At 42.9% G+C, this 24,024-nt stretch overlaps 1 protein-coding gene across 1 annotated transcript in view; it reads left to right on the top strand.

The window, feature by feature from the left end:
- Positions 1-24,024, top strand: part of agmo (alkylglycerol monooxygenase) — a 46,916-nt gene that overhangs the window by 336 nt on the left and 22,556 nt on the right. The window contains exons 2-6 of the mRNA XM_061081172.1: positions 5,469-5,599; positions 6,914-7,065; positions 20,423-20,526; positions 21,258-21,353; positions 23,699-23,765. Of these exons, the coding sequence (XP_060937155.1) occupies positions 5,469-5,599; positions 6,914-7,065; positions 20,423-20,526; positions 21,258-21,353; positions 23,699-23,765 (550 nt within the window). The remainder of the gene's footprint in view (positions 1-5,468; positions 5,600-6,913; positions 7,066-20,422; positions 20,527-21,257; positions 21,354-23,698; positions 23,766-24,024) is intronic.

Genomic DNA, 24,024 nt, shown 5'->3' with positions numbered 1-24,024 from the left:
CAGGTGATCCCTGAAGTAGAGGAATTTAATTCTAAAGTGTGTATTCAGGTGATGAGACACTTCACTGCTCTGAAGCTACAGACACAGTTAGAGATGCTGCACCTGCACACGATGCAGTCAATATTAAATATTAAATATTAAATCCTGCATGTCTATACTGGTTTCAGTGGCCAAATCCCAGTTCTAATGAGGCTAATCATAATGTCCGAGGCTCTGGTGGAAGTTAGTGGTCAGATGGGAGCTGTGGTTGGGTCAAGATTGAGGTTAGGAATGAGTTGGTCCTGGTTAATATGAGGGTCAGGGTTCTGGTTTGATTTTCCACAAGTCAATGCATCGTCCTAATTGGAATAGCTGCACAAACCTGTGTGTGTGTGTGTCCTTATATTTATATCTTTGTGAGATTTGCTTGTAGAGTTAAGTTAATTTATATATATATATATATGTGTGTATGTATAGGAGAGACAGTCTAAAGCTTAGTGTGTTCAGGTGATGAGACACTTCAATGCTCTGAAGCTGCAGACTCAGTTAGAGATGCTGCACCTGCACATGATGCAGTCAATATTAAATATTAAATATTAAATATTAAATATAAAATCCTGCATGTCTATACTGGTTTTAGTTGCCAAATCCCAGTTCTAATGAGGCTAATCATAATGTCCGAGGCTCTGGTGGAAGATAGTGGTCAGATGGGAGCTCAGGTCAAGATTGAGGTTAGAAGGAATTGGTCCTGGATTATATGAGGGTCAGGGTTTTGGTTTGATTTTCCACAAGTCAATGCATCGTCCTAATTGGAAAAACTACACAAATCTGTGTGTGTGTGTACTTATATCTTTGTGAGGAGCATTTTCTGCATACACCTAAAAACGTACCTGTCATTGGCCTGTGTGAGGGTTATATTTTACTTTTAGAGTCAGGATTTTATATTTATATATAAATTAAATGTAAGAGAGACAGTCTAAAGCTTAATTGACCAGTAAAATCTTCCCCCATCATATGATGTCTTATGATCAGTGTGATGAAGAAGTCAAAAGACGTCATGCATATTTCACAAATGCATTTTCCAAGGTATCTCAGCCTCCCTCAGAACAACAGACTCACACATTATAGTTCAATGAGTCATTGTTTGTATGGATCCACTGATTCTTCTTTAAAAGGTTTAAACATCATAAGTTTAAAGACATTACTGTGGCTTGTTTGTCCGTTTGTCCTTTTCTCCATTTGTCCGTCCAGTCCAGTCTTAAGATTGTGTTATCTCAAGAACGCTGTCAAGGAATTAATAAGTCCAAAAGTTCTCTTGCACCCGTAGATAAGATGAGGTCATCAAAGGTCGAGATCCCAGTGACCTCATCACGCCGTCGCCTCATGACGCAGGAAAACTCGGGATTGCTTCCAGGGAATTTCTTAAAATTTAGTCCTAAACTGTCTCAGTTATAGTCACAAGGTCACAGTGAGATTCATACGCTTATTTATGACAAATGAAACTTTTTAATTTCCTCAAATTGTTCTGAGTCACTACAGCTGTACACACATGACTGGCTTATCTGTAAATTCATGATACTTCCTGAACAGATATGAAAGTAGATTTTTAATTACATAATCTGATGAATTTCAACATACTGTGTTAAAATATAACTAAATAACATGTTGAAATTGAAAAAACACAAACATCTGTACAAAAACTGAGAGAAATTTAAATTAAGTTTTTATGGGTTGCAACAGTTAATTATATAAAGAATACTTGTATTGATTATTTTATAACCTGATTATCATCGAATAATCAAACATTTTCCTGTTGAAATTGTATTTATTAAATTTGTTCTATTTTCTTATTTAATTATTTAATTGTTTTTATTGTGTCATACTCTGTTTTTATATTTCTCTGAGTACCAAGAGACTCCTAAATTTGCGAGTCATTTATTAATTTATTCTATTTCCTGCAGTTTTATAGACCAATTAGTTGATTAATCAATTGAGGATATTAATCATTTATGCCAATAATACTTACAGCCCTAAATTTGATCATAGTTTCATTCCCCCGGCTCAACTGAAATATAAAAACACAGATATACTGCAGTTCTCATGGCTGTACTCTAACTAAAGAGAGAAGTGAATTTAAGTATTTACTTCATATAAGTTCATATTTAAGTGTCGAACTTCAGTCAATCTGCAGTCGAGGTTTCTCCTTCTTGTTTCTGTCACTTCACTGTTTCTCGTTTTCCTTTTTATCGTGCGAGTGTCTGGTGCAGGTTTCAGCAGCACGTGTTTGTTCTGAGGTTTTTTAAAGGGCACATCAGGGGAGGAGAACAATTGCCCTCACAGCAGGAGGCCTCGGAATCCACCACCGAACATGTTGAAACAAACGTGTGATTGCCGCGGGGCATGTGGTTATAAAAGTGTGTGTGTGTGTCTGTGTGTGTGTGTGTGTGTGTGTGTGTGTGTGTGCGTGTTCGCCGTTTGTGACTCAGCACTGTTTACAGCTTTTCCCCGTGTCATTAATTACTCTGCACATTTGTTGCTCTTGGATCCCAAAGGCCAAATTAATTAGACAAAACAAAACACAATCTGCTAATTTTGTATTTGTTCTTGAATCCTCAGCTGGTGTTGCCAGGTCTCTTCTCTTCTTCTGCTGATTTGAAAGCAAACAAAATATTTCTGAGACAGCAACGATAAAAGTTTCTTGGCAGACGACATGTTTGCAGCCAACATCCGTGACCTTATTAAATAAAAAGGCTGTTTGGGGAAAAAAAGCAAACATCTGGTGCATAAACATCGTGTTTTATATAAGGTTGAGAATAAAATAAGATTATTAGAAACCACAACAAGCAGTAACACACATGCTGCAGCATGAAGGAGGCTTTTTGATTTTGGGTTTATTTGTAAAAAGATTAAAAAAAACAAAAAACAAAGGGAGAGACATTTTCATTGCAAGTTCAGAACAAGGGACAGAATCGTTCTTATGAAACAAACTTCTTCCTCTTCTCCACTTCTTCCTTGCACATGAGAACGAGCTGCTGAATAATGTTGTCAAGAAGTCGGAGCTGCAGAGGTAAAACTATCCTCTAGCCAGGAGAAGGGGGGCGAGGGGGCAGTGGGGGGTGGGGGGGGTTGTAGGCCAGCGTCCAGAAACAGAATGTCTCTCTCAGCGGGTTCGGAGTCGGCTGCCAGATGTTGGAGTGTTTGCGTGTGATCGCACGTCCCTGCAGTTGCTCTCTCGCCTCTGCACACGCACACACACACACACACACACACACGCACACACACACACACACACACACACACACACACACACACACACACACACATACACACACACACACACACACACACACGCACCCACACACATCCATCCAAACATACACACACACATCCACACACACACACACACATCCACGTCGCACACCTGCATGCTCAAGTGGAAGCCTTCACATGTGAACACACACACACACACACACACACACACACACACACACACACACACACACACACACACACACACACACACACACACACACACACACACACACACACACACACACACACACACACACACATGCACCCACACACATCCATCCAAACACACACACACACATCCACGTCACACACCTGCATGCTCAAGTGGAAGCCTTCACATGTGAACACACACACAGACAGACACACACACACACACACACACACACACACACACACACACACACACACACTTCCTCCCGACCCACCTGCAGATGTGTTCCTCTGCGATCCCGGCACACCCCGGCTCTCGGGGGGGCGGGCTGGGGGGGGGCAGCTGAAGTCGCACTCGTGACCTCGTCCTTCGCTAATTGGCTCCATGTTTGACAGAACCCATTAAGAGGTTATTACACGTTTCCAGAGCAGTTAGAGGTGGAGGCGGAGTCACTGACTGTTTGCTCGCTGCTCGCCATTTGTTTTCGTCAGAGCCGGTTACTGAACGTCATCTGTTCTCTGACACTTCAGGAGAAAATAGAATTTTAACCATTTTAATCATTGTTAGTGATCTTCTAATAAAAAAAAAACAAAAAAGACATCCAATGTATGTTTGAGTTTATGAATCATATGTTTGTTGTTGTTTTTAAATAAAGGGGACTTTTACTTGGACATCATCCATTCTCTGACACTTTGGGAGAAAGTAGAATTTTAATCATAGTTAGTAAGCTTCTAATAAAAAAATTTCAAAAAAAAACGTCCAATGTATGATTGAGTTTATTAATAACATGTTTTGTGAAAATGTTGTTTTTAAATAAGTGGACTTTTTAACTCTGGACATTCTACCACCAACTGCAAACAGGACAGTGTCTTTAAAAACAAATCATCCTTATTTACCTGCTTTTATCCAATGACTCTAATTTTGCAACTTTTAACCCTCACACTTTCTAGAAAATATATATGTTTAAGAAATTCTAAACAGATTCTGTAGTTTTCCGCAAAGATTTTTATTTAGATTCTGGCTAAATGTTGACAGAACTTAACATTTTGATTAAAATTTTAATGACGTAATTTCGGACTTTGGCTCATTACTGGTTAAAGCTACAGTTACAGGACTTTTTCCTTTTTTTTAGATTTGACTCTGAGACTATTAATGAAAGTCCAGGTAGCTGCATGTCGTTATGAATTGTTAAGCAGAATAAGCAGAATAACTTCAATCTTGAACTTAAGTTTTTATTAAACTTTTCTTAGGCATGGTACATGGCAAATTAAACATGTTTCTTTATACAGGAACAAGTAGTTTATGGTTGAGAATTGACTCTAATAATAACAGACTTCGCACATATTTGTCTCAAAAATAGGCAGCTATTACAAAACAAAGTGAGTACATAATGATATCCACTCATACCTTCGTTGCATACCTGCACACCCCACCATACATGATATAGCATACATCATATATATGCTGAGGTATACAGTATAACAGGATCCCACTTGGGAGAAACACAGCAAAACAATAAAAACAGAGTCCTAGTGGGGATCATTATTTACCTTTATGTAATTCCAAAACCTGTCCCAAGGAGTCACCCCCTCCTCCCTGTCAATAACTTATATCTTAACCTAACTAAGATGACTGTGTTTTATTAATTTGATCTATAAGTTGTGAAACATCTCAGCCCTCGTGTAGTTTAGCTTCCCCCTGACGTCAGTGAAAGTGAAGATGTGTGTTGTTGTTGTGTTCGCTCTGTGGTTTGTCTCGAACCCCCTGAGATCACCACTTCCTCCAGAGCTTCTCCACTAAGACAAATGTTTGTGATCCTCGATCTGCCAAACACGCTGTCGGCTTCAGACCCGACGCCAGCCGAGCAAACATCACGCATCACAAGACCTGAAAGTCCTGCAAGCTTTGAGCTCCTCCGCCAAAACAAACTCTGGAGCTGAAACTGTCTTGTTTTCACAGTCTGTAACAGCTGATTCATGATTTTGTGTGTTTGTGTATGTGTGTGTGTGTGTGTGTGTGTGTGTAGGCCACTCCTTACTTCATAGGCCTGATGGTTCTGGAGATGGTGGTGGGCATGCTGAAGACCGGCGCCACGGTGGTCACCATCAGCGACGGCCTCACCTCCATATCTTCTGGAATGATCTCCAGACTCCCAATGTGAGTGTTCAGGCTCCTGATCATAGACTGTTGAGAGTCGTGATATGTAAAGATGGTGGAGCAGAATCAGTCACGTGCTTCATGGCTGGACTTCCTTCCTGTTTCTCGTAGGTGTGTTTATGAGACAGGAAACCGACATGATTCAGGTAGATGGATGAATTCTATTTAAAGGGACATCATCACCTGGTGTGAGACAGAGAGAGAATGGTGGAGCTCTACGAATGCAAGAGCAGCATATGCATGGGGAGGAGCATATGTTTGTCACCCTCACTTTAATACATTCATTCATCCATCGTCTCACCTGCCCATCCATCCATCCATCCATCCATCCACACATCCATCCATCCTTCCATCCATCCATCCATCCATCCATCCATCCATCCATCCATCCATCCATCCATCCATCCATCCATCCATCCACACATCCATTCATCCACTTGCTCACCTGCCCATCTACACATCCATCCATCCATCCATCCGCACATCCATCCATCCATCCACACATCCATCCATCCATCCATCCATCCACACATCCATCCATCCTTCCATCCATCCATCCATCTATCCATCCATCCATCCATCCATCCATCCATCCATCCATCCATCCATCCATCCATCCATCCATCCATCCACACATCCATTCATCCACTTGCTCACCTGCCCATCTACACATCCATCCATCCATCCATCCACACATCCATCCATCCATCCATCCACACATCCATCCATCCATCCATCCACACATCCATCCATCCTTCCATCCATCCATCCATCCATCCATCTATCCATCCATCCATCCATCCATCCATCCATCCATCCATCCATCCACACATCCATCCATCCACACATCCATCCATCCACACATCCATCCATCCTTCCATCTATCCATCCATCCATCCACACATCCATCCATCCATAAATCCATCCATCCATCCATCCACACATCCATCCATCCATCCATCCATCCATTCATCCATCCATCCATCCATCCATCCATCCATCCATCCATCCATCCATCCATCCATCCATCCACACATCCATCCATCCACACATCCATCCATCCATCCATCCATCCATCCACACATCCATCCATCCACACATCCATCAATCCATCCATCCATCCATCCATCCACACATCCATCCATCCATCCATCCATCCATCCTTACACCCACCCTCCACTTATCTGGTGTCGGGAGGTGTTGGTGGCAGATGAAGCAAACTGGTTCTGACGTTAAACCAGCTCCTCCAATGTATTGGTGCATCAGATCTTGTGATTCGGACGTGTAGCTCTGATTGCCCCTCCCTCTCCTCAGGTTGCTGGTTCGAGGCTGTGAGCTGACCGCCTACATGTTCGTGTGGGAGCGGTTCCGCCTGGTGGAGCTGCCCTGGGACTCGGCCTGGACCTGGTGGCTCACCTTCCTGGGCGTGGACTTCTGCTACTACTGGGTCCACCGCAGTGCTCACGGTACCAACCACACCGATCTGCTGCAGTTTATTGAAACATTTCCTCTTACTTGTTTTCTCGTGTTTTCAACGCCGTGTGGTTTCAGATCTGTGTTGTTACCCAGAAACAAGCAAGCGTCACTCGAGTGTTTAAGAAGTGAAATTGACAGAAAATCGACCGTAGACGTCAGAAGTGATTCTCGGCCTCGTCCATCATCGTCATCATGTGGAGGAACACTCACGTCTTTGGGCTTAAGAAGGTGCACGTGACGGCTTTTGAAGTTTGCTCCTACGCGGCTGTGGTCAGCCTGGAGTCATGGTGGTTACCAAGGATTTGAATGGTGACCACGTTCCCTGGTGGAAAAAGTATTAAAATGTCAGTAGAAACTGTTTTTTCAAGCCGCTCCTGCTGCATGATCCTCGTCTGCACCGACCAGACACATGCTTAGTGTGTTTCGAGCAGTTATACCTAATTTAAAATATGGATAACGAGGATGCTTCAAAGATGGATCTCTGAATGGAGGAGCTTGTATTTGGGTTTTGAATCAAACGTCTGCCCCTGAGATAACAGAGACAGTAAAGTACAAAGTGAGTTGATGATAAATGGCAGTTGAAGGTTGATTTAGTCTCCGTCCCTGCAGGGAGGAGTCGTGGAGATAGCACACACACATCATGCTCTCCTGGACGCTGCAGAGGAAGAAATTATTTTTGAGTTACATGCAGCTGGTGTGGAGCCGTGCAGATGTGAGAGGCCGTGGTCTCCAGAGGACTGCGGCCTGAACCCGGAGCTGTCACAGCAACCGGCCGTATATATAGTCCCGGCACTGAAGCAGCAGCATCCTGCAGCAGCATCACTACGCCGAAGAATAAAAAAAATCTCTCCCCCGGATGCAGTATTTCTTAAGTAGTGGCCGGACATCTTTAGAAATGACTCTTTCCGTGTGTGTTTGGCTGATGCACGAGCCAGATGCTCAGCTGCCACACGGCACACACGGGGTTTAAAGTGGTATTTATCTGTGGCCCGGCACTGATGTGTATTTGTGTCAGCGGCAGATCAAGCTGCCCGACGTCGCGTCCACAGAACTCTGGAACCAAAAGTCCAGAGCCGCGGTGTTGACGTTAGAATTTGGCAAAACAGAAGCTGTGTTTTCAGAATGTTAACGGTCCGCTCGCCAAGACGTTCCCGACATGATTCTGAGGTGAGAGAGAACATCACCTCAGGAAGCTTCTACTTTACAGCTCTGGTTTGATCTCCTGCCACCGTGACAGAGGACGGGTCTGGAGATTGTGTTTCAGTTTGTGTAGTTTGTGTATCTGTGTGAGGCTTTTTTTCTTGTTTAACACAATAACTCCACAGCCAGAGACATCGTTTTAGAGATAACCGATGATTGTTTTTATTATCAATTAATCTACTGAATATTTCCTCAATTTGATAAAGTGTTAAGTCAATAAAACATCTTCAAATAATGAAAAGCGCAAATAGTACTGGATGTAATTTAGTGGAAGGATGTTTTATTGTTGAGGAAAGAATCTTTTAAACTTTGGTGCTTGTCCAGGATCTTTTTTCAACTTTCTTTAACAATGTGCATTTTATTTACACATGTCGATGATTGCTCAGAGGATTTTTTGAGAATATTTAGGGGCTTGGAATCTGTGAGTTCATACATTTTATATCAAAATGAAAAACCAGATCTCGTGTTTTTATTGGGGTTTGTTAGTTTGCAGGATTCTGCAAAAACTACTGAACTAATATCGATTAAAAAAAACTGTTCACGAGATCAATTAAACAATTTATTTGTGCCTTTTTGTAAGAAGAAAGATTTGTTGTGTTTCTATGCGTGCATGTTTTACTGTTCTTAACGTTCAGAGTATTGTTTTATTAGAAAACCAAATCAATAACTCTTTTCTCTTTTTCTGAGAAAATTGGCCAGTCAGTTTTTTGGGATCAGTCACGGGTCTCATGCAAAGTCACATCTTAGTTAAACCATGAATCAGAACCGTGAAACTGAATCACTTTGATAAAGGAGCTGATGATAATCACTGATGATCCCTGTGTGGGACTATTTCTTTGAATTACCATGGTAACAAGTGATATGGAGTGAGTTATGATTTAACGACGTGTCATCCTTCCCTCATTGTCTGACGATGCATATTACAGGACTGACACTCACACTCGTACATATGCTGGTTTATTTCTTTTCATGCTTTAAACTGCAGAATCATTTTTATGTCTCAGTTAATAAAAGAAAGTTTCCACTTTCATTTCCTCCTCTTCCAGCCCGTTGGGGTTGTTATCGTGGAACACTGTGGCGTCACAGATAATTCTCCTCCGCTCTGTGGCTGCTGCGCTCGCTCCCGATGCAGAAGCCTTATTTTTCTTTTTCTATCCTCGTTACCAAAGGAACGTGACTCGCTCCGACCGCAGCACGGAGACGACCAGGGCCTCACTCCTCACTCCGGTCAGCCCAGGTCATCTCGGTCAACCACAGTTTGACCTTCGGGCTTGTTCCACAGCGAGGTTCAAGCTAAATGTTTTCCGATGTGTGGGAAGAGACGTTTTGCACAATAAAGCAACAACGTGTGCAGGAGGAGGTCAGACGGGCTCAGCAGTTTGATGGGTGTCAAATTATCATTCTGCTTCGGTGGGTCTTGTTTTATTGCTCATATCATCGTGCACTTTTACACCCTGACCAGTGAGAAACGTCTATAATCGTGTTGTCGAGACGTTTGAGCCATAAATATTATAAATATTGCAGAAAACCTCAGAAACAGGGAACGAGTGACGTCGTCTGCTGGGGAATACGAGTCCTTATTAGCCCGAGTGTAAAATATCAATTCCACTTTCACCAGTTTTACGGCCCGCTGTTCTTTTTCCTAGTTTCCCTCTCGTGACTTCCACATGAGAGAACAGCTCGGAGATAATTAAGTGGAAAGTGCTTTGTCGTCTGATCCTCCTCTGACGAGACGTGACTCCTCGGCTCGGCTCGCTCCAGACACCGGGATCCTGGAGATATGAGCAGATTGGGAGGAAAGCGAGCTGCACCAGTCTGGATCATTTAGGTCTGGATCTTATTCAAGCTTCTGTGTTCAGTGGAAGAAAAAAGACTGAGACTCTTTCTGATACTGCTGCTAAATCCATACTTGTAGAACGGTACCGGTGCCAGAACCGAGCCGTGCATCGCTAGGTGCTAAATTAAAGGTCCAGTGTGTGAGATTCAGGTGAAAGGGATCAGATGTTGATTATAAAATAATCCCAGTGATGTTTTCACTTATGTTTAATCATCTAAATTGAAAAAAACTGTTGTTTTCTTTACCCCAGAATGGGATTCTTTATATTTAAATACTTTATATTAACATCGGGAGCGGGTTCTCTCTACTGAGGCAGCCATGTTTTTATACAGTAGTCCAGACTGGACAAACTAAACCTTTTTGAGTTTTTAATGACGTGTTTGGAAGCTGCAACGTGACACTTCACCACTAGATGTCACTATATTCTACACACTGAACCTTTTAGTCTGTCCTGCCTTGCTCCTCGTTCTTCTTCTCTCGTGTTACTGGCGGATCACAGACAACTTAACCGACACCAAGCTGGTCAGAGTCAGGTCCCTGCTCTGAATTCCCAGCTCTCTGCTTTAGCTTTAGGCCTTTTTGTGATTGTGTGGATGAATGTTTTCTGTAGTGTAATGTTATTGGAGAGGCGGTGGACTAGTGGCAGAAACTTGGACTTTGGGCAGAAAAGGTCTCTGGTTCGTCTCTGGTTCAACTCCACGGAGAAACAACAAAAAGACGAACCTGGATTGATCTGTCCAAAAACCCAAGAGGATTCTCCCTACCCTGTCTAGTGCCCCTGAGCAAGGCACCTTACTCCCCCAACATCTGCTCCCCGGGCGCCGTACATGGATGCTCACTGCTCTGTGTGTCCTGCACCAGATGGGTTCAAAGCAGAGGTTAAATTTCCCTCCTTGCATGAGTGTGCTTGTGCGTGTCTGTGCATGTGTTTGGGACAAATAAATGTATCTTAACTGGACTGTGAGCTGAGCAGCCGTGGCAGTAGACCGGTCAGACAGCGTCATGAGGCTGCGTGGGAACAGGCGTCTGATTGGCAGCGGGTCTCGATTTCAAACCCAGTGACCGGACTGCGTTCGTGACCTTTCGCTGACCTTGTGGACTGAAGACAAACACCGGCCGTGGTTAATCTTTAGGGAAATGTACAATCTGGACCTGAATTACCTTTGTGCACACAGACTCAAGCAGAGTGTTTGTTTACCTGTAAACATCCTCGATGTCCCACGGCTGATCTGCTGAAGCTCCAGTGAATCCTCTCTGCTCTTATATCTCAGTTTTTAATGTTCTACAATGTGAAACTGCTCTAACTCCTCAGATAACACAACCCTGGATAAACATTGACCACAGGTTATTGAATAATTCAAGGGCATCAAGTTCATCTTTAAACACACTAGTTCAATAACCTGCTGACCAAACAGGAATCGAAAACAAATTCCTAAAAAGCCACTTGTTTTTTCTCCTGCTCTACCCCCCCTTAAATATATTCAGAACTCCTCTGTTCTGCTCCGGCTGAGCAGGAGGCCGACCCCGGTTCAGATGCGGCCATGTTGTTGACAGGCCTGTTGATTCTGTTTATCCTAACCTCATATCGCCAGCACCACTAATAGCAGCTCTAGTCTCGGGCAGCATCTATATCCGGGCACGCCAGCCAGGCTGCAGCCATTCATCAGCCAGTCAGCTGTCCGGGCTCTGATTATATGTGAGGTCATGGAGTGACGCTGCCGTGGCCTCACCGCACCGGTGGGGGGGGCCGCTGCCGCTCCTCCGGGACCCTTATAGCTCCGGAGAGACATCGGAGGGTCCGCTCGGGAAATTCTGTCACTGCTCCTTTAATGTGGAGTGTGGAGGCAGAACAGTGAGGTATTGATATGAGTGGAAAGTCAGTCAGCTGTTGGTGTTGGAGATTAAGGCGATTTGATGTGGTTGGAAACGGAGAAAGACGCCATTGTTGTGCTTAAGGTCGGCGTTTTTATTTATTTTTAAACCGTAAATCTGAATTTCAAGTTGACTAAGTTTCGACTTAAGTCCTCAAATGCAAAATTCAAAAAAAACAATTTGTTTTCTCAACATTTGTCCTTAAACAAGTAAATAAATAGTGTAAAGCTGCACTTATATATCTTCGCCTTTTTTATTCACTTTTAAACCAAAAAATCTAAATTTCAAGTTGACTCTGGAAGTTTCGACTAAATTCCTCAAATGCAAAATTCAAAAAAAACAATTTGTTTCTCATCATTTCTCCTTAAACAAGTAAATAAAAAGTGTAAAGCTGCACTTATATATCTTCGCCTTTTTTATTCACTTTTAAACCAAAAATCTAAATTTCAAGTTGACTCTGGAAGTTTCGACTAAATTCCTCAAATGCAAAATTCGAAAAAAACATTTGTTTCTCAACATTTCTCCTTTAAACAAGTAAATAAACAGTGTAAAGCTGCACTTATATATCTTCGCCTTTTTTATTCACTTTTAAACCAAAAATCGAAATTTCAAGTTGACTCTGGAAGTTTCGACTAAATTCCTCAAATGCAAAATTCGAAAAAAACAAATTCTTTCTCAACATTTCTCCTTAAACAAGTAAATAAACAGTGTAAAGCTGCACTTATATATCTTCGCCTTTTTTATTCACTTTTAAACCGAAAAATCTAAATTTCAAGTTGACTCTGGAAGTTTCGACTAAATTCCTGAAATGCAAAATTAGAAAGTTCTCAACATTTCTCCTTAAACAAGTAAATAAACGGTATAAAGTTGCAGATGCCTCTACTACCGTCCACCTCCACTTCCTGTCTCCTCCCGCTCCCGATCAGCTGCCACCTCACGACTTCCTGTGCAGCTCGCACCTCCTGCACCCCCCCCCCCCCCCCCCAGCACCCCCCTCTTCCCTCCTGCAGACAGCAGCAGTTGTTAAGTCAAACAGATGTGCTCAGCACTCCTCGGTCGTGTCCTCCATTCCAGAGCAGCCGCTGCAGCTGATGTGGATGTTATTGTTTAAAGAGGAGCTCCTCCTGGCCGTGTGGTGGGGGGTGGGGGGTGGGGTGGGGGGGGGCGGAGGGCGCAGGGGGGCTCCATAAATCTTCCTCTCTGACGGCGAGTTCCTGGCGCGGCTGCAGGTTTTTTTTTTTTGCGGGGTTGACAAAAGAACCCGCTGGTGGTGTCGGTCCGGTCTGGTCAGGATGTGGGGGTCTCACACGACAGCAGCAGCAGCAGCAGCAGCAGAGACCCCCCCCCCCCCCCCCCCACAGTGAGAGGCCTCACGGGACGCAGAGATAACATCAACACTGATGTAGAGGTCACTGAGCTCACACTCTCTCCGGCGGCTGTGTGCGATGAAAGAGACAAAAGGGGGGGGTGGGGGGGGGGGGAGGGGGGGGGGGGCGTCTGCTGAGAGAGCGTCTGGTCGGAGTGAACTCAGAGGGAGAAGGTCCTCAGGGCCGGAGTGTGGAGCACTTAGAGAAAGTGTAGAGAAGAGAGAGAGAGTGTTGTGATGGAGGAGGAGGACGCTGAGCTCAGCAGGGGGTCCGGCTGTCTGCTGCCCCTGGTCCTCCGCTGCTCGCTGGACGGACAGACTTCCTTCTGTCAACACTGGGGACAGACAACTGCTGACGCTGCTGAGGACCAAGCTGAAGTGTGAACATGACGGATGAAGGAGAAGGAGAAGCATGTGGAGTGTTGGAGGTTTAAAGGAGGAAGCTTTTTGTTGAGGGTTTCAATCTGTGAAATCAGAATCAGAATCAGAATCAGAATTCTTTTATTTGCCCGGTATGTTTGCACATATAGGAAATTGACTTGGTGTCATTGGTGCACTGAACATAAAACAACAATATAAAAAAACAACAATATATAAGAAATATAATAAAATAAAATAAAATAGAATAAAGTAGAATAAAGTATATACATATATACAGTAACAGAGTAACAGTGTGAAAGAAATGCAACAGATTGACTGTGAAAGAAAATCCCCATGTTTACTCATATTTGGACCTAATGACCAGAAAAGAACCATGTATTCGATTTTACTCTTTTATCATTTTTCATTTTAATGTGAGAAATGCAGGATTAATGTAGATATTTTAGAGGATTTCGAGAAATGAAAGAAACAAACTGAAAGAGTCGTATATTTTTTGTTTGGGGTCTTTGGTCTAATTTAGTTCCTTTAGTTTCTTCATGGATTTTGAGTTTTTGTATTTTTATCTGTTTGAAAACCTCAACGAAATCTAATGAATCTCACTTCACCTCCAGCATCTTATAAAAGGAAGCAGGCGTTCCTAATAAAGTGCTCAGTGACAGTCATATCTTAAATAACACTTCATCTTTTTGCATCTAAGTGGGAAAAGAGAGTGAAAAGCAAACTTATTTAGATTTTAGTCAATTCAAACTACAATATTTGAGATTGTTGTAGAATTTATTGATATAACATAATCCCTGAATCTGCACCAAATGTGAACGAGTTCTTCTAGAACCCAAACCACCCCCCCCACTCCCCCCTTTTCCAAGTTTTATGGAAATCCATCCTGATGTTTTTGTGTAATCATTCTCACAATCAAACAAAACAAACACACCGACCAACGAGCAAATGGAAACGTCCTGTAAACAACTCGAGATCTTAGCTCGCCACCCGTCACTTTCTACCCTCCGGTGTTCGCCCCCCCCCCCCCGTGTGGCAGCTGTAAGTGGCCCTGACCGGCGTGAGTGTGTGTTTGGTTTAGTGTGTGTGTGTGCGACTGAGCCGTGTGGACAGCATGAGGCATGGCAGCGGTGGGGGGGTGTGGGGGGGTGGGGGGCGGAGTTGGCCGACCGTCCCGCCGAGTCCAGCGCTCGCTGTTTGGGTTGGCGTCCCATCCAAGGGCCCACCCGTCCAAACACTGGAGGGCCGTTCACAGCCCATTAGCTCCGTGAGTGACGGGGGGGGGTGGGCCGCTCCCCCCTAGTGGTGGGGGGGGGGGCTGCACATGAAGGACGCGGCGTGTTAGTGCCAGGTCTCTGTCGCTCAGGGTGGTGATGGAGGCGGCTGATTGATGGAACTGTAAAAGCTTTTCACGAGCTCTGAGTGGAGCGACCGGTTGATTTGAATCTCCTTCTCCTCTCGCTGCTTATTTTTCCTCGAGTCCAGTCACACGTTCTGTTCACAGCAGCATTATTCAAAGTGCAGTTTGATAATTATTGGCTCATAGCGGAGCTGGATTTACGAGGCTCAACAGGACCTTGGTTTCTTGCGTTTATGTGACTTGTGTAAGTGCCGCCGCAGCCGGGGGGGGGGAGGAGGAGGAGGTGCACGTTGTTAAAGTCCAAACTCTGACTGATTATGACATATAGGCCTTGATTACGTGTCAGGATATAATTCAACAACTCAATTTAGAGAAATGTAGACGATGACATCACCGTGCGGCCATTTTCTTCTCTGTAATGCACTGAACGCTGCGGCTGTAACGTGTTCTACTGCTGCTGGAGGGTGTGATACCTGATGGTGGGTTTCATTTGGGCTTCTGTAAAAACACAGGACCAGCTCCTGATGTAAATATAAAGAGTTTAAATATAAAGGGCTCATTCTAGATCTGGGGTTTTCAACTGGTTTTGTCCCAGGGACCAGGATTCTGACTAGAAAGTAATCCGCGGCTCACTAATGTGCCTACGTGTGTGTGCCTACGTGTGTGTGTGTGTGTGTGTGTGTGTGTGTGTGTGCGTGCGTGCATGTGGATAGAAGGAAGTTTTAACATTCGGTTTTCCATGTTGGTTTTATTTAAAACCTCAAACAAATCTACATATATCTACTTAAAAACCTCAAACAAATCTGTCTAAAAAACAACAAGAACTGTTGATTTTCAGTGCTTAAGAATTGAAAACAAAATTAAAATACAGTTTGTAGTTGTACTGCATCTCAGAACCATATGTATGTGTGTGTGCATGCGTGCGTGCATGCATGTGAATAACATCTGGTTTTCCATGTTGGTTTTATTTAAAACCTCAAACAAATCTAGAAAAATCTGTGTAAAAAACAACAAAAATGGTTGATTTTCAGTGCTTAAGAATTGAAAACAAAATTAAAATGCAGTTTGTAGTTGTACTGCATCTCAGAACCATATGTACATCAATATATAACGTTCATGACTTAAATGTACAGACATGAAGCTGACATGTTGAGAGAACGTTAAAGTAACGGTGATCAATAACAATCAACATAAACTGGGGCTACAACTGAAGAGGGAAGATGACAAAGTAATGCAGAATATGTCACAAATGATAATCATACAATATAACACAACAATTGAGGCCTACTTAAGTTTAACCTCATGATCACCAGCACCTTTATATTATTTTAGACATATTTTTCTTATTTTAGATATTTTTCACGATATTCAAGAGTAATCTGGAAATGTGTTGAATTATCAAAAGCGAATTTCGCGGACCCCCTGCAATGCCGTCGTGGACCACCAGGGGGTAAAGAGAGTAAAGAACCACGATTCGTACGATTTAGATGAAACACACCAGCTTTTTGTTCAGTGGAACAGAAGCAGGAAGGAGCGACCTCTCCTCGGACACGTCGGGAGCATCATCATTTGGGCTACTGTAAAAAAAAGAGAGAGGACCAGCTCCAGATGTAAATATGAGTGTTTAAATGTAAAGTATTGGAGTAAAGAAAACAACGATTCGTATGATTAAGATGAAACACACCAGCTTGTTGTACACAGGGTTCTTACGGGGTCTTAAAAAGTATTAAAAAGTTTTAAATTTATTAATCGGAATTTTAGGCCTAAAAAAGACCTAAAAGTCTTAAATTTGATTTAGCTAGGTCTTAAAAATGAATTGGATTAGGAAGCTACATCGCGATAACTTGCTCTCCAGTAAATGTGCTTTGAGGAAATGTCCGCGCAAAGTAAGCAGTAAGCAGTACGGTAATCAGTCCCCCCCAACAATTCGTATGGAAATAAATCAGCATGGAACCATCACTGACTTTGCAGCCTCCGGTGAGAACTTATCAGGAGAACACCCAGTGTGTTGGTGAGGTCGATGTAAGGACTGTATATGAGGAAATTATTCTTTTAGCCGGTTCTGATTTCCAGCTCCGCTCCAGGTGTGTCTGCTAAAACACGGCTCAGACGACTTCTCTCTGTTAATGTTCTTTAATTTGACAACAGCACAGTACAACATATGCTTATGAGAGGCAGGGCAGGATATGGGTGGGAATATGTGTGATTCTATAAAAGGAAAGATACGTGCGTGCAGTGTACAGTACACTCGAACAGAAGCAGGAAGGAGTAGGGTTGCAAAATTCCGGGAATATTAAAAGTTGGAAACTTTCCATGGGAATTAACAGAAATTAACGGGAATAAACTGGAAATGTTGTGGGTAATTTATACTAACTGTTTTTACCTTGTCATATACAGACATAAATATCAACATTTTGTTGTGTCATAGGCTGATTTGAGCCCTGAGGAAACTTTGGGCACTTGACTATATGCTTCTGCATCGTTGTGTCATTCTTAACATAGGTCTTTGCACAGTATTTGCAAATGTACACAGCCTTTCCTTCTACATTGGATGAGGTGAAATGTCTCCACACATGAGAGAGTGCACGTGGCATTGTTCTGTAGAATGAGATGAGAAAAAAGTTTGTAAAAAAACGCTAATGCAATGCCAGAGATATAAATAGTTAGCCAAACAATTGGAATCGTCTGTAAACATATTTTACAATTGATGGATAAATGAATGGAAATAGTCTAGATGAACAGATGAACAATCCTCAATCAGCATGCTAATATATTTTCCCAGTAATATCATGGAAACTTACCTGACTAGTCCTTCACTCTACAGCAGGCCTCAATAGCCCTGCTGTAGAGTGAAGCATGCTGGGAGTTATCTGTGCATGTGATGGAAGAATGACCAGTGGAGGGTTGAAACTCAACGTTCCATACATCTTTAAAATAGAGTTCTGAATGATGTTTTTATTGCTTAGCGTTTAATTTGCGTATTTTTTTTTTTATTTCAAAATTCCCAAAATTTCTGAGCTAAACTTCCCATGGAAAGTTTCCGGAAAGTTTCCGGAAATTTACCGGAAACTGTCCGCCCCTTTGCAACCCTATGTACAGTACACTCGAACAGAAGCAGGAAGGAGTGACCTCTCCTCAGATCCACCGGGAGCATCAGTGCTGTGACTCTGAGTCTTGCACTAAGTCTCCTCACTGTGCTTCAGCTCCTTGTTGCTCCGGAGCAGTGGAGGCTCGCTGGATTCCAGATGGAGGAGCCGTTCCTCAGCGTTCCTCTCTCTTTCTCTCGCTGGGAACACGGAGACTCTGGTTCTCACCATTAACGGGGCTTCCCTCCTGAATAGGCCCTGCCAAACTATGCAGCGTCCCGCCGAGCTTGGAGATGAGGACATGGGCTTGCAGTGAAGCCTAGCGGTTCCTACTTCCTATCAGTGACAAGCAGCATCAATCTTCACCGCCCTGTAGTCCTGTTCGCTGCCAAGCTCCACTGCAGCGAGCGGAGAGAAGCTGCAGGACTCAGGCAGTTGGAATCAAACAAAGGCTGGATTATCCTCTGAATGTGATTCCTCATCTCCGAATCCCCCCCGGTGCAAAGAGGGAGGAGCCTCATAACTCTACTTCTTGACCTCTCCTCTCTCGTCTCCTCGTTTCCTCTCCTTACTGACTGTGAGTGGTGTCGAGAGGGCAAATAAAGATTAAAATAAAAATGTTTCTATTTCGACTCCATCCAACGCTACACCCCCCCCCCCGTGACGTTTACTCTCTCACACCTGATGCAATAACCCTGTTAGAGAAGTGAGGTTGGTTTTCACTCCTCAGCTCCTCCGGGTTTCCCCCGAATCGAGAAGGAATTCCACCTCGGTGTCGCCGATTGGAAAACACTTTCTCTTCTCAGCTGAGTGTTTGTTCAGGTGCGGCCGACCTTCGACCCCTGGGTCTTTACGACTGTCGGCCATGATGCAGCTCACGGGATTATTAAACGATATGACATCCGGACATCAGAAAGTTTACACATCTTCCACCGCAAACTAAAAACACACCTCTTCCGACTATACCTTGAATAAAAATTAAAAAAAATACTAACAATTTTTTAAACTTACAATTTAGTAGCACGAAAATGGCACTTACTTATAGCATTTTGTAGTTTTGCTTTATTTTTGAAGAAATTGTACTTTCTTGATTCTTGTTGTTCTTGGTTTGTACCCTCGGGGTTGAATGAACTTATTGTGAACTTATTGCTTTGGATAAAAACGTCAGCTCCATGAAATGTAATGTAAAGGAGGAGTTGGAGATGTGGTTTTTCGATGATTTCTCAAAAACAGGAAGGGAGGAATCCAACACTGGGCCAAGTGTGAATTCATGACCAGCACAGAAACTTTAAAACCATATTCAGGTTCTGATCATGTTGGTCATGGGGCTGAAATTGAGGAAAATAAGCAAAAACCAAGAGAACCAGGACATGACAAGTTTAGCTGAGCACAAAACTGGATCCAGGGAAACATGTTAGCTAACATCTTGGTTCTTGACTTAGTATAAAAACTCTTTGCGGCAAGAAATACAAACTCCGAGCTAACATACCTCACAGTCTTCTTTTTTAAATTCAAGTTTAATTGTTGGATAATTGATCTCTTTATGACAAATCCCATCGCGCATCAAGTCCAAACTTCACCTTCGTGTAATAACTTCTGCTGCTTTTATTACAAGGAACACAACACTCTGGGCTTCTGTGGTCCTGTAATATTCCAGGGATACAGTCGGTTCTTGTTCGGCTGCAGAAGCCAAAGCGGACGCGAGGAGCCAAGAAGCCCAGGCCGGGCGCGGTGGTCCGGAAACGGCCCCCCCGATCCAGTGAAACTTAACAAGCATGTTCCCTTTGGATGTTAAAATGAAGTGTAACACCGATATTAATGTAGCAAGTATCACAACACAGTGGAGGAATGTAAACTGGAGCTCTGGGACACCGGGCTGGACGTTAACCAGCTGCACCCGAATACCCGCCGTCATAATAGCTCCAACACCCCCCCCCCATCTCACCCCCCCGACCCCCCCCTGTGGCCAGCTAAACTCCAGCCTCGGGTTTTTTCATGACGGCCGGCGGCCAGGAGCAAAATGTCTCCTTCTGGGGCGTGAAGGGGTCCGGTTACTGATCTCGGGGAGAAGCCGGATTGATTGTTGAGATAAATCAGCGGTGGTGGTGATGTGGAAGCAGCTGAAATGTGTGTGAGCGTCTCAGGTTGTGCGCTGGATGTGTGCGTGCACGGCTCCACGCCTGCTGAAGTGATGACCTCTCCTCAGATCTGAACTCTTCTGATGCTTCTTGTACTTGTGTTTGTGCAGAGGTGGCCGTCCTGTGGGCTGCTCACCAGGTTCACCACAGCTCGGAGCACTACAACCTCACCACGGCCCTCAGGCAGTCCCTCACCCAGCAGCTGGCATCATGGGTAACGTCTCACTCTCTATATTCAAGGATAAGGAATCACATTTATTAATCGAAACTCATTTATCCAGCTAGCTGAAGTTTTTTATTCCTCAGTGCCAGAGAACCATTGTTGCCCAAAAACTATAAAACAATCATTATTATTAAATCACTGAGTTCCTGGATTCAAAATAAAGTTTCGAACTTAATTTGAAGCAATCACACAAACAGCATCTATCTTAAACACTCACTACAGAACCAGGTTCCCTCATCCACGAGTAAAAACAGTCTCCAACAAATGTACTACAATCCTGTGTTGGATATTGTTTTTAAAATTGTTATTGCCCAACTGTTTATTAAACGATTTGGCCTCAATAAGATATAAAACTACATATTATTCAGATTAACATCTTTGGTAGAGATGAGATGACTCACAATGTTTGTTTCAGTTGTAATACTTGATGTGTAGGAAATGATTGAACATCAAAGTTTGTTTATTATCACGCAGGAAAAAAAATCTCTTCAAGAATAAACTCGTAATATTACAACAAAGATTAACCTACAAGTACAACTTTATTCTAATACTCGTATCAAAGAAAACACTGGGCTGAAAACTGTCCTTGTAATATACAGTATGTGATCACAAGATATTAACAGAGGTTTTCCTTTAGTGTGAGGTGTGAGGTGTGAGGTTCACACCGAGCTGCTTATGTCTGGTGTTATATTAAATTAACTTACCCCCCCTCCTCTCCTCAGATCTTCTACATGCCCATGGCTCTGGCTATTCCTCCGTCTATCTTCGCTGTTCACATCCAGTTGAACCTGCTCTACCAGTACTGGATCCACACAGAGGTAAACATCACGGAGCGCTTTAGTGTGTCTGAGTTTGTGTTACTAGTTTCAACACACACACACACACACACACACACACCCACACACACACACACACACACACACACACACACACACACACACACACACACACACACACACACACACACACACACACACACACACACACACACAGCAGCTCCTGATGAGAGAAGGTGAAGGAGTGTTGAGGCTCAGGCGTCATGTCCTCTTTTAGTCTACTTGACATTTGATAGGTTAATAGTAGATATTTAATGCTTTTTAGCTTTTATTGTTAATTTTAGTTCTCTAAAAACAAGATGTGGATTCATAAAAATATCCTATTAAAATTAATAAACCTCGATGGATAGTGATTATATAAAATAATGATGCACAACACACAACAAAACAATGATACTAAGTGGTGTCGGTCAAATTAAAGTTATGTGGTATAAGAAATATGAATCATTTTGGACATTTTTTAATTATGAGGTGATCATTGTGTTAAAGCCCTGCGTATATAATAATAAAAGATGACCAATTCATGATTTAATGATGAATCACAACAATCTAATAAATACATTTAAACCAAAAGGTTTTTGGACAGAAGAAAACATCGCTGTGGGTCTGAGTGTTTGTAATTTTAACAGATCAATTATCTAAAATATAAAAACATCCAATCATAATCTATTTTCAGGGTCTTTAAAAAAACAGGTTTGTAGATATGGAAGAACATGAAAGATCTGAATCAGCCTCCAAGCTCCAGTGTGAACTCTCTCTCTCCCATTCGTTTGTCTGGCCAGAGAGAAAAGTCTGTAAAGTTATCTCCCCCCCGCCCCCCCGCCCCCCCCCCACCAGTGCCAATACTAATCCGTCTGCTGGGCCGAGCCTTTGTAGACTCCAGTGCTTCAGTGGAACCTGTATTCAATAAAAAATAATGAGAGTTTATGAAATATTCCAAACAGAAGCATGAGCGCCCTGTCTGCCTTTAAAGTGACTGAGAGAATCACTTTTACAATCCCAGGGATCGTTAGAGGGAATGAATGGATTTGGAACCGCCCTCCATCTTTTAGTGCACTATTAGTGAAACCAGTCATAATACTCACGGCTTTCTGAGGGGATGTAATTTATGCCTCTCCTTTATGGGCTTTACGTTTTCTTTTTCTCTCTTTTTTTTTTTTTTTGATGTCATGTAATTTATTGGCGCAGTGTTCTCTGCAGCCGTAGTGAAGTGGTGCAGACCTCTTCTCCTTCAATATAAAAAACTCTCAGGCTCCACTGCCAGACGCAGACATTACATGGAAATAATGAATCACAGAGAAATCCTGTGCATCCGCGCACGTTTCTCCAGATTACTGAGGTCACTGGTATCGATGGGAAACCTCAGGATATCTGCGACGCGACCGAGAGAGAAACTTGGAAGTGTGTGAAATATGATCAGCGTGACCTCTGTGACCTCTAAAGCTGCATCTGGTGGATGAGAAGTAAATGATTCATGTGCGTTTGGTCCTTGTGCAAGTTTTCTCTATGTGTGTTTATAGGTTTAACTGTTATCCACAGTGTTCACATGTCCACTCCCACAAGTTCTCATCAGTCCCACCACTGTCATGTGATCAAATAAACAACTGTTGTTCTTTATTAAACAATTTAACAATTTTTTTTTCAAATCAGTAAAATAATTAAACAACTCACCACAGTTATACAGGCTAGGTATCTCATAATGCATATTTCCTAAAGTTATTCCCATAATAACCAATGAAGGTTTGATTTCCTTTGTGTCTCTGTTTTGCTTTGTTTGTTTGTTTACTTATTAGCACAAACTAAGCGAAATCTGAAAATTAATTCCCACTAACTTTAGGTGAGGATTAAAGAGGTGGATCCAGAATTTTGTGTCTATCTTCAGCTTTGTGTCCTGAAAAAATCTTTTCAGAAATGGGTCATTTCCCCCAAAAAGGTTTCATCATCCCCAAAAATATAATACCAATATAAATGAGATGTGCAGAATATTGCTTTTCATGCACATCAGAGGTTAAATTGTAATTTTTGGTGACCACCTGATAGATCTCCTACCTCCACAGACTGCCCTGGTATTTACTGATGATGTTCATGGTCCCCAGTGGATGAAACTGTTCTATTATGGGTGTGACACGTTGCAGTGCATTGATCAGATTATTATCACAACATCCTTTGAGTTTTGTGTTGTATTGTTTTACTTCAACAATGTGTTGACAGTTCATTTTTTGATGTTTAATGTTTATTTAATCGCTTTTATTTACTTCGATAACAGAAGTTAATCAGATTATTGCTTTTATATTTGATGTGCATGTTCTGTGCATCCTGTCCTTCAGCTCATCACTGACCTCGGGCCTTTGGAGTGGATCTTCAACACACCCAAACACCACCGAGTTCATCACGGTGAGAGACCTCATGTTTCATAAGTTAACGTGACAATCTGATCCTCTCATTTCATCATATTTTACTGCCAGGATTTCTCGGACTAAGCTTTTATGTATCCCCACGACCATGACGAGGCCCGGGAGCTCGATATTTGGCCGCGTTGGAACCTGGTTATTTGTGGTCGTGTTTAATTTGGTCCGGTCGGTATCGTTGTTGGCAGGTCGGCCGCTCGGCCGTGGGAAAACAGGAGCGACTGGAATGAACCGGAGCATTTGGG

Source organism: Limanda limanda, chromosome 11 (genome assembly GCF_963576545.1).
Source record: "Limanda limanda chromosome 11, fLimLim1.1, whole genome shotgun sequence".
Taxonomy (NCBI): Eukaryota; Metazoa; Chordata; class Actinopteri; order Pleuronectiformes; family Pleuronectidae; genus Limanda; species Limanda limanda.
This window is presented reverse-complemented; position numbering and strand designations above follow the sequence as displayed.